At 37.8% G+C, this 12,852-nt stretch overlaps 1 protein-coding gene across 6 annotated transcripts in view; it reads right to left on the bottom strand.

Annotated features, from left to right (window-relative positions):
* FAM184B (family with sequence similarity 184 member B) overlaps nt 1–10,899 on the bottom strand; it is a 41,042-nt gene extending 30,143 nt beyond the window's left edge. For 4 of the 6 annotated variants that reach the window (XM_027642740.1, XM_027642738.1, XM_027642737.1 and 1 more), the window contains exon 1: nt 10,178–10,899. In XM_027642740.1, coding sequence (XP_027498541.1) covers nt 10,178–10,312 — 135 coding nt within the window. In that variant the 5' untranslated portion in view covers nt 10,313–10,899. The remainder of the gene's footprint in view (nt 1–10,177) is intronic. The other 2 variants (XM_027642741.1, XM_027642742.1) reach the window with 2 other exon arrangements.
* Between the last annotated feature and the right edge of the window lie 1,953 nt (nt 10,900–12,852).

The raw sequence follows: 12,852 nt of genomic DNA on the forward strand, positions 1-12,852 counted from the left end.
ATATGAATAACATATTGAATTTCAGTCAACCATAAATGAAAGCAAACACACAAATATATCTTGTGTGTAGTCAACTTTCTCCCTGGCAGTAATGAATTAAGTAGAGAAGCCTTAAAAATCACAAATGAAAAATGTGGTCTGGATACATTTCTGGATAAATACACGACAAAAGAGAATAACAGCATTATATTCCTGAAAAATGTCAAACAAGAAGTCATTGTCTACATTTAGATATGTATATTTTTGGACCTTAGATTACAAGTTGTTAATTATTCTCTGTTATTTTTAACCACTTTTCCTTGAAATTGAAATAGTTGTAGTATACTGAGCAGTTTCCTTCACTAACTAAAATCCCTCCATGAACACTGATTTCTTAACTATTAACAGTACTTCTTAACTGTTCAGGAGACAGACATAAAAACTACAAGGAGAAGATTAATTTTGCCCACATTCTATACACTGAATGACCAGTAATTAGGTTGGGCAATTCTTCAATTAACTAGGTCAGATGCTGATGATCATATTTCTGTATTTCATTCCATCCGTAAAACAGAAACGAACATCCACCACCTTTGTGACTCAGTCTTCCACTCTTACTGGTTAATTTATCTAGTCAATCACCATGGCCTGTCTCTTATTATTTTGTGTTCAGGCTGACAGTGGAATCTGGGTTCCTCTACAGTCTGACTTAATCACAGAGATTTCCCCAAATCCACTAAGCATTTGACCACCACCATCACCTTAAGGGAGTTATATAAAAGAATGGAAGAAACTGGCCTCTCTGCTCTGTCTATGATTCCTACACTTCTGTTCAATAGTGGCTAGAACCACAATGAAGAACTTTAACTTGCATGACCTTAAATTTAATCTTCAAGCTTGAGTGCTGAAACTGACTCCTCAGTATCTTAACCTTCTTAAGAGATTTAATTTTTATGTGGCTGATGCTCTGTACTTCATGATATTTAAGCTGCTCAGATTACTGAATACAGCTACTATATTCCTATTCAAGATACCCCATTCTAGAGACTGGAGTTATATGGGACAAATCTGGGTCTTTATGTGCTGAAAGGAAAAATACCGAAAAATTATTTAAGCATCTGTACCTTGTGAGTGTACACACAGCTGGGTAATGTGGTATAAATCCCTTAACAGTTGTGTTGATAAACAGTTTTTTAAAAGCAGCTCTAAAACTGACCATATGACAATAGACAGAATTTCTTTCAAATTAAAAGAGCACTTCACTGCTCTTGGAGTTGCCAGCATAATACCAATAGCTACTGCCTCCTTACAGTTCTCCAAAACCAGATGGATTGGGAAACATTGTACTGAATTTATAGCACCTGAGAGTTGTAAGGCAGATTGATATAAACACTATTACACACATACACTTGAATATTAATAGTGCAGTGAATATGAATACATCTTATTTGCCCTATTCTACCCTCCAAATGCTGTAAATATAAATGGCATTTCCTTTCTCCTTTTATTTACAGTGATATAGAACAACAAAAAGAAACCCCAGAAACATTCAACTGCACCTCATCAGTGAAAAAAAAGCTAAAGTACTCAAACCAAAAAAGATAGTTCTCTGTTCCTACAGTAGTGTTAAATACTACTCTTGTAGGAACCTGACCATCATAATGAAAAAAATTCTTCTAGAAGATTGCTTTACTAGTTGAAAAAGAAGGAAGACAATTTGGTACGGAAGGTGAGGAGTGAGGATGCTAAGATCATAAGTGTTCTTTTCTCAGGCCCAAGCTAGTGGACAAAAATCCTTCCTGATGGAGAAAGGGCTAGAAGTAAAAAAGAAGAAACACAAAATGGAGAAAAAGCCCCAGATGGGGATGCCAAACAGGGTTCTCCTGACAGCACTCTAAACAAAGCAGTGAATGAGACAAGCTTTCATTTATAATTAGTTTGCTAGATGACTGGTGACTGGGTCATCTCCTTTTCATTTCCTGTGGCAGCAGCATCTTGTCTTCACTGGCATGTGAATTTGTTTCTTTGAACTCATCTACTTCCCAAGTAGATGAGAGCAGAGTACGGTATCTATAAACACGCCAGTCTTAAAAGGGTCTCTCTAAAAGCAAAGGGCAGAGAAATTATTACAAGTAACTTCAGTTATTTAAATGAATGGCTCCTCTATCCCGCAGCCTCCTCTGTCACTAACTCTACAGGCTAGAAAATAAAACCATTCCCCACAATTTATTAATTAATACTCTAACAAGTCTCTCTTTTTCTTTCTATCACTGAAGAAGAACGTCTTTTAATTGAGGTAATAGCCTAGGCTATGATTACCTACAGTACTCGTCCCGTTTTACACCTATGCTGATTTCAGCTGAATGATACTGCTCTAACATATGAACTGTCCTTTGCTTCCTGAAAGTTAAAGAATAATTTTATGTGTCCAAATAGTTTCAGCAACTGTTGATAACATAAACATATAAATGGATAGTATGAGAAAAGCTTTAAAAAAATTGGCACTCCAAACATCCAAACTTCATATTGACTCCATATCTGTACACCCACTTCACGCTGTTTCACCAACACTTTACAAACCAAAACAGATACTGGGTGTTTATTAACTGAATGCAGTTAATTTTCCATCTATATTCCTTATTTCTCTCCATTTTTTTTAGATGTTTATGACTCTCTTTGAATTAGTATAATCTATTAACTTTAATATGATGTTTATTTTTACTTCCAGGTCATTACTTAATACGCAAAATAATGCAAGATCTATCCCAGATCTTTGAAGCATTTGACTCCACACAACAGGATGTTCTAAAATTTTTTTACAGTTCCTGACTCAAGTTGTATCTTATCTGTCAAAATCTTTTTCTACATAACTTAGAAATAATTTTGCAAAGCTTAAATAGCAAAAGCACTATTACTTTTTTTTTCATTTTATGTGCAATTAAGAACTAGAATAAATAAAATCAGTCAGCATGACATTTACATGAAATACATTTCTATTTCTTTGTTCTCCCTGAGGTGATTCAAATCCATCTTGAGCGTATTTATCAGGTTAAGCTGTATTAAAATATCGCCAGAGGATCACATTACTTTTCAGTAAAAATTAGATTAGGTAAAATTTCTGCTTCTTAAAAACCACAGAAGTAGATGAAAATACTTTAAAACATTACGCTTAAACATTGACAGTTAATGTAAATTAACATGCATATGTAGGCAAGCAGAAATGCCAAATTGTTTGATTTCAGAGTACTTTCTCTCCACATTTTGCAATCTGTCTTGGTGAAATTCTTGCATAACTGCTTAAGGTCTCAAATATCCCCACAAATCTTAGGCTATTACAGTCTTATATGAGTTCAATTCTATCTCATGCAGCTCTTTCAGATGGATGATGTGCAAAAAATAGAAAATCTGTTTGACATGAGCCACATTTTTACCTGTGTCCTGTCTGTGCATTGTTGCTGTTGTAGTCCAGGAGAATTTTTAATACAGAAGTGAAGTCAACACTTCTGTGTGAATAGAAGGGGAAAAAAAGTCTTATTTCCATGTAATTCACTGATAATTTAGCTGGTTGTTTTTTTGTTACATATCTAAAACTCATGGGTCTATATCCTAGAAGCTTGATCTCTATGTTTTGCCTTCAGTGTAGATCTGTGATAGGCATAGATGAGCTCTGTTTCTTCCAAATTGACACAGACCTTATAAAGGATCATAAAGACTGAATCAAATTCTTACTATCCTGTAGTTTGCAGGTAAAAATCACATAAAAGACTTCTGAAAATTTAATAAGACTTCTTTATATATTCTAGATACTTTGCTAATTAAGAAAAGAAACCATCAGAACCCTCAGGTATCCATGAATTAATAATGCCAATTTCTACTACTGCATGCATCAAAATTTAAGTTCTTGCTGCTGTAAGCAAATTCAACTAAGAGGTCACATGAATTCAAGAAGTGACTGGAGAAACATATTGAATAAAAATCCACTCAGAGATATTAAATACTAAGATACTTCACCTGCCTCTGGAAAATCTCACAGATCACTGGAGGAAGTGAAAATACTTTACACAAGTGCACGAGAGGCACATCATATTCCTGTATCTCACTGGGCACAATCAGAATCAAGCTACTGGCCCAGATGGACCTCAGCATACAGTGTTTTTTAGAAGATATTTTTCTTTCAGCTTCTCCCCTCACTTTCAGAGCAGCATTGTTGGAGCCAGAGTCAACATATTATTATGTAGTTACAGGACTACATAACACTGTGCATTATAATACTACACTATTACTCATATATCCATGAAATTTTTACCCAAACACACCTAACTGTAAAACAGAACTAGACTGAATACAGCCATTACTCCCATTCCCTTTCCAGGAAGGCATTCTTATTAAGCATATGCTGGATATCTCCTGGGATTGCATCAACGATCACAAACTCAAGAAAATTTAACCAGAATTTATTGCCAGAAAAAGTGCAAACAGTCTGTGATGACTGCAGTGGCAATGCACTGTACTTGCATTGTAATGCCGCATAGTCTTAAGACAATTCAATATTTTTATGAAATACTAAGGTATATCAGCATCTTAGTAAAAATATTTCAACACTAAAAACATTTACAATTACCAGCTATAGTTCTTAACACTCTTGTTATCAAATTCTAGTAGTTCTCTCTTCCTGAATGAAAAGAGCAAAATATATTCAACTGTAATCTCATATTTACATCTAAAGGTAGCTCTTCTATAATCCTATAGTTACAACTAGTCATGCATAGTCAAAACCAGATGCTGTAGCTTCCGAAGATAATTAAAACAGAAGACTTCTTTGGTAGTAAACTGTTTTAACTTCAAATTGTGCTTAGGTGCCTAAGAACCAAGTCATACAAAGTTTTGAATGACTACTACATTAAAAAGCTGCAATGTTACTTCAGAGGAGTTTCACCAAGGTTATTAACTTAAGAAAAAAAAAATCTCTATTTGAAAAGTCAGTCAGTTTGTAGTTTCGTTATAAAATAAAGGTAGTATTTCCTCAGTAATAGGGTTATGTGTATTCTGCTGTCTCCAAACCCTTTGGAAGACAAATGAATACACATTAAGTAAAATGTCAAGTTTGAACCAGCACAGCAAAGTTCGAGCTCCTGTGCCCCACCGGGAGGTAGGTTAAATTAACTCAGTCTTGTTACTGTACTAACTATATTCTCACACTTCCTGATGGCTTTAAGCACAAGCAAAAAAAACCCTCGTACGCCTTATCTGTGTCTACTAAAAGTATAGGTTAAGTGCTCTTTGGCACCACATAAAGTCAGACTGGTTGTGTACAGGCAGGAAAAACAAGTGAATTGTTACAGTGAGCCAGCTAATGTGTTTAAGATGTGACTATAAAGGTGGCAACAGAGGGAGTTCTATCTTAGTGTTACAGCTATTTTAATAAAACATAAACACTGTTTTATCTAATGAAAATGTGACTGGGGGAAAAGAACACGATACTTTGTGGAAAAAAAGTATTTTATATATAAAACACAATGCTGAAGTGTTCAAAAATCTAAAATACACAGCTCTAGAATATTTATGTGAGAACATCTTCAGCTGAGTTGGCACTGACTTCTAATTGGGGTATAATTTTACACATTTGTAAAACATCGGCATCTACGTACTGGTTAAAGGAAATGTTAAGAGAGAGGTACAGTTATAGTGTCACTGAAAAAGATACTTTTAAATATTACCCGCAAACAAAAGACAGATCATAAAAAAATATAAAAATTACACAATCATAAGATATTTTATTACCTACTGCATAAAATATGCATATTAATAACATGTATAACATTTTGTATATAAACATTATCTAGGGTTCCTTGATAAAGAGACTTGTATTTATTATGTACTTTCCATTATAAAGTAGTTTTGAGTTGTTGATTACTAAGGTTGTCAGATGCAAATTGGTATAATCAGTGACAAATTTGTATGGTAAGGAAGTAATTCCAACACAGAGATATCATTCTTATACCTTGAATTAATTTAAATGATAACTTCTATCTATTCAAATATAAGATTCTAGGTTCCTTCCTAATAAAAGTAGTGGCTTTAATACTGCTTTTGGCTAGTTCATCAACACAATTATATAATATTGCTCATATACTTAATGATCCAGAAGTTCCCTTTTAGTTTTGTAAGGAAAACATAGTGAGGGCAGGTTAAGAAATCTCAGTCTGCACATTCTTGTCAGCTCATAGGCAAAGATAATGCTAGCTTTTAAATCCTGATAGAAAATTGTATTCGAAAATCATGAAAACAAATACCTCATAAAGCACATGGAGTTATTGGTAGCTGTTTTTATTAGTTTTGTTAGCACATAATTTAAGCAGTTTTATAAAAAGTCTCTTTCTTCACCTATATAGAAATATTTTTTATACTCCTTGCCCAAAGGAAAAATATTGCTGCTCCAAAAGCATGATCCTACTTTTTATGCTATTCTATTTTGCTTAATTTCTGTAGAATACTGAATAACTCTCTAGAGAACTGAGATCAAAAAGCCTCAAGCACACAGGAGAGCCAAGGCAGCATAATAACTAATCCACAACAGCTGAACCACTCTAAGCATTGGTTACTGAGTACTGTTAACACATCACAGTAAATAAGGTCAATAAACTTATCTTAAACTATGTGAAAAAGGCAACATATTTCAACAGGAACATGAGCAGACCACAGAAGTGCTCTGTTACAGCTGCTCAGCTGTTCGGTGCTTTCAGAATAAACTATTAGAATTTGATCATATTTCATTCCTATAAACAAAAATCAGCTGATATGTTTATGGCAAATAAAACAGCAAAGGTTAAAAGATCTAATATACAACCATGCTACAGACACTGGAGTGGTGTAAAAAGCCTATGTCCTCACACACATGCCAGGTCATTTGCTAATTCTTTGGTAAATTTCCACCCACTGAGTGAAAGCTCATAGAATTAATATGAGCATACATTTTTTATGCAAAAATCAGCCATCCCTCCTTAAGTAACTAAGGAAAGTGGATTTTGCTTATCTGGCCGATTTTCCACCAAAGCTTATTATGTAAAGTTCATATTTTCTACCTTGCTGACTGAGCTGAGGGGCTAAACCTTCATTAGAAGACTGGTGGTGATAAGCAGTCAGAGTGTAACATTTTGAACTGCTCCACACAGAGTCATTCAGGAACATCTGCCTATGCTGCTGCTTCTAGAAGAGGAACACATTCGCTTCCCTTTGACATTTCTTTCCCCTGAAGGAATAAAAAGGGTTCATAAGTGCATTTTACCAGCAATTAACTTTTCCTTGCATCAGCACTCTCCTCCTTTGTTGACTCATGCTATCCAACATACACACACAAAATTCTTGCCAAATTGCTCAATTCTTTTTTTTCACTAACAATCTACTTGACCCATAATACTGCAATTTAAAACATGCTTCTTACAATAGGGCTCTCAAATTCACAATATAGAGTCAGATGAACCCCTTGGGAAAACGAAAGGTTCGAAGGTAAAAAAAATATCCCTCAACTGGTATCCAGGAATTTGTCTCTAAGAAGGAAACAGAAATGTTTTGTGGCTTAGGTAGCTCTCTGATCACCAGGTAATGTCACCTTCCCAGTTATTCATATTAGGCTTGATTCCAGAAGTGCAGTCCAGAACAGCAGATTTAGTTTGAGTCCCATTGCCAGAGGTTTGAAAAGAAGCCTGAATAACATGGATATCTAGAGCATATCTAGTTCTTGCCAGCACTTCCCGAACCACCTCGCCAATGAAAGTTGATCCACTTTCCTCAACATTCATCAAAAGTTCATTTGCATTTTTCATCCTATTTCAAATAAAAAGGACTGTCCTAAGAATCCATAAGCACATGCATATCCTGCAATAGCCAGTGGTTATTAGAAATCTGTAGCTTGAGGCACTAGGGAGTGAAACCCAAAGTGTCTTATAAAAATCACCATGCACTTTAACTCCACATTATGCTCTACAAAGAACCATCAAGCAGAAAACAGCACTCCAAGAGTCAAGCTTAAACTTCTCCATCAAACACTGAATTACTAGTACAAAGTCGTACATGCTGCTTCAATCATATGAACAGACTGACTTCAAAACAAATGGGCTACAAAAACCAGTAGTTTGCTGCTCAAAGCAAACAAAACATTACTTTTGCTGTTACAGCCAAAAATGTGCAGAACAGAGAAATGCATGACTGAAGGTATGAAACCTTCCTATATCCTACCTTTCCAAAAGCAGAAATACCAGGGCAGTAGAATGGGAGCAGCTGTCAAGATCTCTGGCTCCAGATTACCCGTGGAGACTCCCTGCACCAACCAATGCCTTTACAACATAATCACCACTACATGCAACAATGGAAATCTCACCCAGTTTCGTTTCCATTGATACCTTTGCACACCCCTGCTTTGCCTTTTAGAGTAGGAGAACACTACTGACTATGTAACAAAGAAACAGAATGGAAGTCAAGATCTGTATCCTACACCTAATTTACACATTTTGTATTCATCTCACCTGGCACAACACTGAGTGGATGAGTAATGAGATCATCATCTCCTCATCAATGAAAATCTAAAGTCACTTTGACAGGAAGCTGCAGCTGTGCAACAACAAACAGCATTACTGCATACTAGGTTAGAAACAAGAAAGGAAAGCACTATGAGCCATTTAAACTTAGGAGGGACTTTATTATCATCATCCCGACTGCAATATAGCCAAGAAAACAGTGATTTGAAAGGCAGCTCTCGAAGTTCCTAGGCCAAAAATGATTACAACAAATTTTCCATATAGCCATTTTTCAGCTAATCTGGTGTCATATTTTGCTTCTTACTGTTTACTATTGGTTCAGATTTAGTCTACCCAGAATTCAGAAGGGAAAGCATATGATTTAAATTCCCATTCTACCGTGAGTTCTCTATAAGTGCAGCGTTATTGCACAGAAAATTGGTTCTTAAAAGGCCACATTCCAAAACAGAATTATTTATCTGGACGTATTTTTTTGAGCTCCAGGCATAAATCATCTTTTTTTTCAGATGACTGAAAAGTGTCTAGAGGAGAAATTCTATTAAAAGTAAAGAAATCAACCCTCTCACATTTTAACAGTAGAAATTTAGCAAAAAAAATTTGAAAAAACACTGCAACAAAATTTTGCAACACAGGCAAAAAGTAAGGATCATATTGTGTACAAATCCTATTTAACAAAGATAGAAACAAAGCACCTGTAAAGTAAGTATTGGTATAGTATAGTGAGTATACTCTAGCATATATAGTAGCCCTTCTGTATGTATTGATACACATGATGTACATTATCACATACAGTTATCATGAGATGAGAACGACGGCACTGTAACTAGTAAGCCATTCTAACTTGAACATCTGAATGACTTCCTATTGTTTGACCTGTATTTTGTCAGTGTTTTTTCATTGTTAAAACGTCTCTATCAATTGCAGTGAGGTTACAGGACATGCAAAAGCTGTGTTAGCAAACAAGGGTAGTAAACAGGTTTTTCTCGCTGACAAAGACACATATGTTAAAAGGTAACTGCCATCTCCTACACATTTTTTCTGATTTCTTAACATGGTGTGGGAAATATAGTGTAGCTCAGTATTTGACCAAAAGTTTAGGTACAGTATACTATGCAATTTAGTCCTGCCTCTTCTCCAACTCCTACCTTTTACGAACGTCGTTTGAAGTGTCGCTACTTAGGCACATCACGGACAATTAACTACGAGTCAAAGTACTATTGTACTGTAGTACCTCGCTTCGGCTGCAGCTTTGCAACAATATTACTTGCGAACCTATAAAATGCAAACTACTTGCCGTCTTCGTAATTCTAGGGGAAAACCCGGATACTGTCAATCCCTCCGAACAGCTCAGGGGCAAACCCCGTGTCTTCGCAGAGCTGGAGCTCTCCTCGTTATGGTCGCACGGTAATTAGAGCAGTTAACTGCGAGGCGTCTGTCGTCTGCCATAAAGGCAGCCCCTAAGGTTGGGCTGCACCCTCGCGGGGAAATGCTTGGAAGGAAGTTTGAGCACACTGATGTTCTCAGTAGCCTCCCTAAGAGAGAAGACCCGGTTCCCTTCCCTCCTGTCAGACAGGGGCCATCAGAGGAGACAGTTCCGAGGCTCCCCCGCCGCCCCGGCCAGGGCAGCCTCACCTCCCTGGGAAGGCTGCAACAGCGAGACTTACCTTAGTGAGCTGGGCAATCTTCTTGCACATTTTCATGTGCATATCCCGATTGCATTCCTCTGCCGAGCCGCTGCGAGAGGCTTTAGGTCCATTGCAAGTCCCGGGCTGATGAACGCTGTTTATGCCAGAGGCCATTAGGCTTGAATTTTAATTAGGTCTGTGTGTACGCTCCGGGTAGCGCGATCCCGTCCCCGCTGCTCGCCGCCCCCGGGGCTGGAGGAACTTCAGCCCCAAACAGGGCACGCTCCAGCCGCCGCCGCTCTCCCTTCTCTGCAGATGTCCCAGTCCTTCAGCAAAACACCCAGGCGAGCAGGCAGAGACCAACATGTGCAAACATCCTGATGGGGATTTTTTTTTTCCCTCCCCTTCTCTTCAAATGGTTGAGCTTCCGCCAGGAGAAGATGCCAGCGGCTGGGTGCTACAAATTTCCCAGCGGGGACACTGAGCCAGCCATACAGGCAGCAGCACAGGCATTGCCGGGGATCTGTTACAGCATAGATCGCCTGAAGATTAAATCATGCTGCCTTCTTGGGCTGCCAGAGCATTGCAGAAGTCATCAGAGAAGGCAGTGTTGGCACCTTTCATAAGCTCTGTTATTCTGGCAATCCTCTCTTAAGACCACTTAAGTGATGAAGAAAACCTTTGCTCAGTTTTTGCTGCCACACTGAAAAAAGAATGGAGCCAAGAGGCACACGAGAACAGCTGAGCCCTGGAGCTGTGTCCAGAATCCGGTCTGCTTGCTTTATCCAAAGAGACTTAGTTCCCCTCAGTTACACTAAATGCAGTGGAAAGGTGCTTGAAGAAAACTGACAATATTGCAGGTATTTTTTTTTTTTTTAACGTGCACATTGTTTCAAAGAGACCAGGTCTGTACATGTAAAATAAATAAAAGGATAGAAAAGGCAGAAAAAAGGGCACAAAGAAAAAAAAGGCAAGCTATTAAGACAATGGGATTTAAAAAAAGAATGCTTCAACTGTTACATGAGAATAAACTGGTTACTGAACACGTTTAAACAAGTCTAGAAGAGAAAGGGGAAGGAGAAGGCCAAGCAGGGTGAAATCAGAGAGGTGGAGAAAAGGAAAAGTGAGAAAGAACGGGTAAGGGAAGCCGAGAGCTGCTCAACACCCCTTTGATGTGTCACTAGCCAGTACATAAGACCCTACGGAGCAGGTCAAGGGCTCCACCTCAGCTCACACTGTCTTGCAGCCAGAGGGACCCGTGAGCCTGTTCCCTCCTCCTGCCCCATGCAGCTAAAGCAGCTCTCCAGTCTCACCTCCTGGTAATACTTGCCATCCTTCTTGGGCAAGAAGCTTCTGGTTTGCTAGTGGTGGGTTTGAAAAAAGAGCTTCCTGAAGACTCTCAGAATTGGAAAGGAGGATTATGTGGTGTCGGCTAAGGGTAGGATAAAAGGAAAATGGGAAAGCCTTGATGAGGTCGAGGAGAGATAAAGCACTTTTAAGAATAACACAGAAGAAAAAGATCAGGGCAGAAGAAGAATGCCTACAGGCAGTGGGGAGAAGTAAGAAGACCTCGGGATAGGGAAACCAAACCCTTGAATTGCTGGGAGAAAAGGTGAGACTGTAAATATCCAGAGGCAGAAAGAATCTTCACTCCAGAGTGAGAGGAAATGAGGACTTAAAAATGCAATGTAGAAGAGAAAACAAAAATGATCACAGTTGCTGGGAGGTTCTAAGCAGGCAAAAGAAGTTTAGCCCAGACAAAACATTAGTAAGAAAAGGTAAGAAACAGATCCCTGCTCAAAGGAACACCAAAGTACAATTTCTTCACTCACTGACACAAATGTCCAAGATGCTGCTGGAACTTCTTCTGTGACTAGGGCACAGGCACATGGCATTGTCAATTGTCTGATATCTGATAAGACACCTAAATTTAACTTAGTTAATATGGTTATATCTTCTCTACACAGTCATTAAATTGAGAAAAAGTGTAGAAATTTAATTATATGTAAAATTTTGATTAAATTGGCAAGCTTATTAGGACAATCAAGAGAATAGCAAGAGCTGCAGCAATATCCTAGCACCCTGTTTCCTCAGGGGAAAAAAAAACCCCAAAATAAAGTGAAAATAGAAAGCAAATCAGGAAAATGCAAAATGTTTTAAAAGTACTCACAATAAGTTACCTGTGTTATCTCTCTACTATGTGGACAGTAACATGGCACCAAAAGTGGAAGGTTTATAGTCTTTTACTCGTGTATGGTTGTTCAGCTGAAAGCAGAGGAAACACTGGACCTGAAAGCACAGGTGGACAGAGACTTGAGACCCATACATGGGCACAGGCAGAGCAGAGGAGCACAGACCATCAGGGACAGTGTAAATGGAATAAACCACTGAGATATCTCAAGCTGTTTTTGTATTTTGGGGGGTTAGAGGGAAAAACTTGAGGCTTTGGTACAAGATGGTGTTTTAGCAGAACATAATTTGTCACTAGTAAAGTATTTTGAGTCCAGACAAGACTTTTCAGACAATACTTCAAACACTGGAAAAGTTTCAGTCAGATCTCATGCACCAGAAAATGCAACCACAGAACATAAATTCACAGATGACTCAAGTTCATTAGTCCCATTATTCAAAAACTCCACTTGGTTCCAATAACAGAATTTCAGCAGATAATGTCAGAGCATTTCAATGAGCATTTAACATCTTGTTTTTCTTCT

Source organism: Corapipo altera, unplaced genomic scaffold, assembly GCF_003945725.1.
Source record: "Corapipo altera isolate COAL_440 unplaced genomic scaffold, ASM394572v1 22, whole genome shotgun sequence".
Classification (NCBI taxonomy): Eukaryota; Metazoa; Chordata; class Aves; order Passeriformes; family Pipridae; genus Corapipo; species Corapipo altera.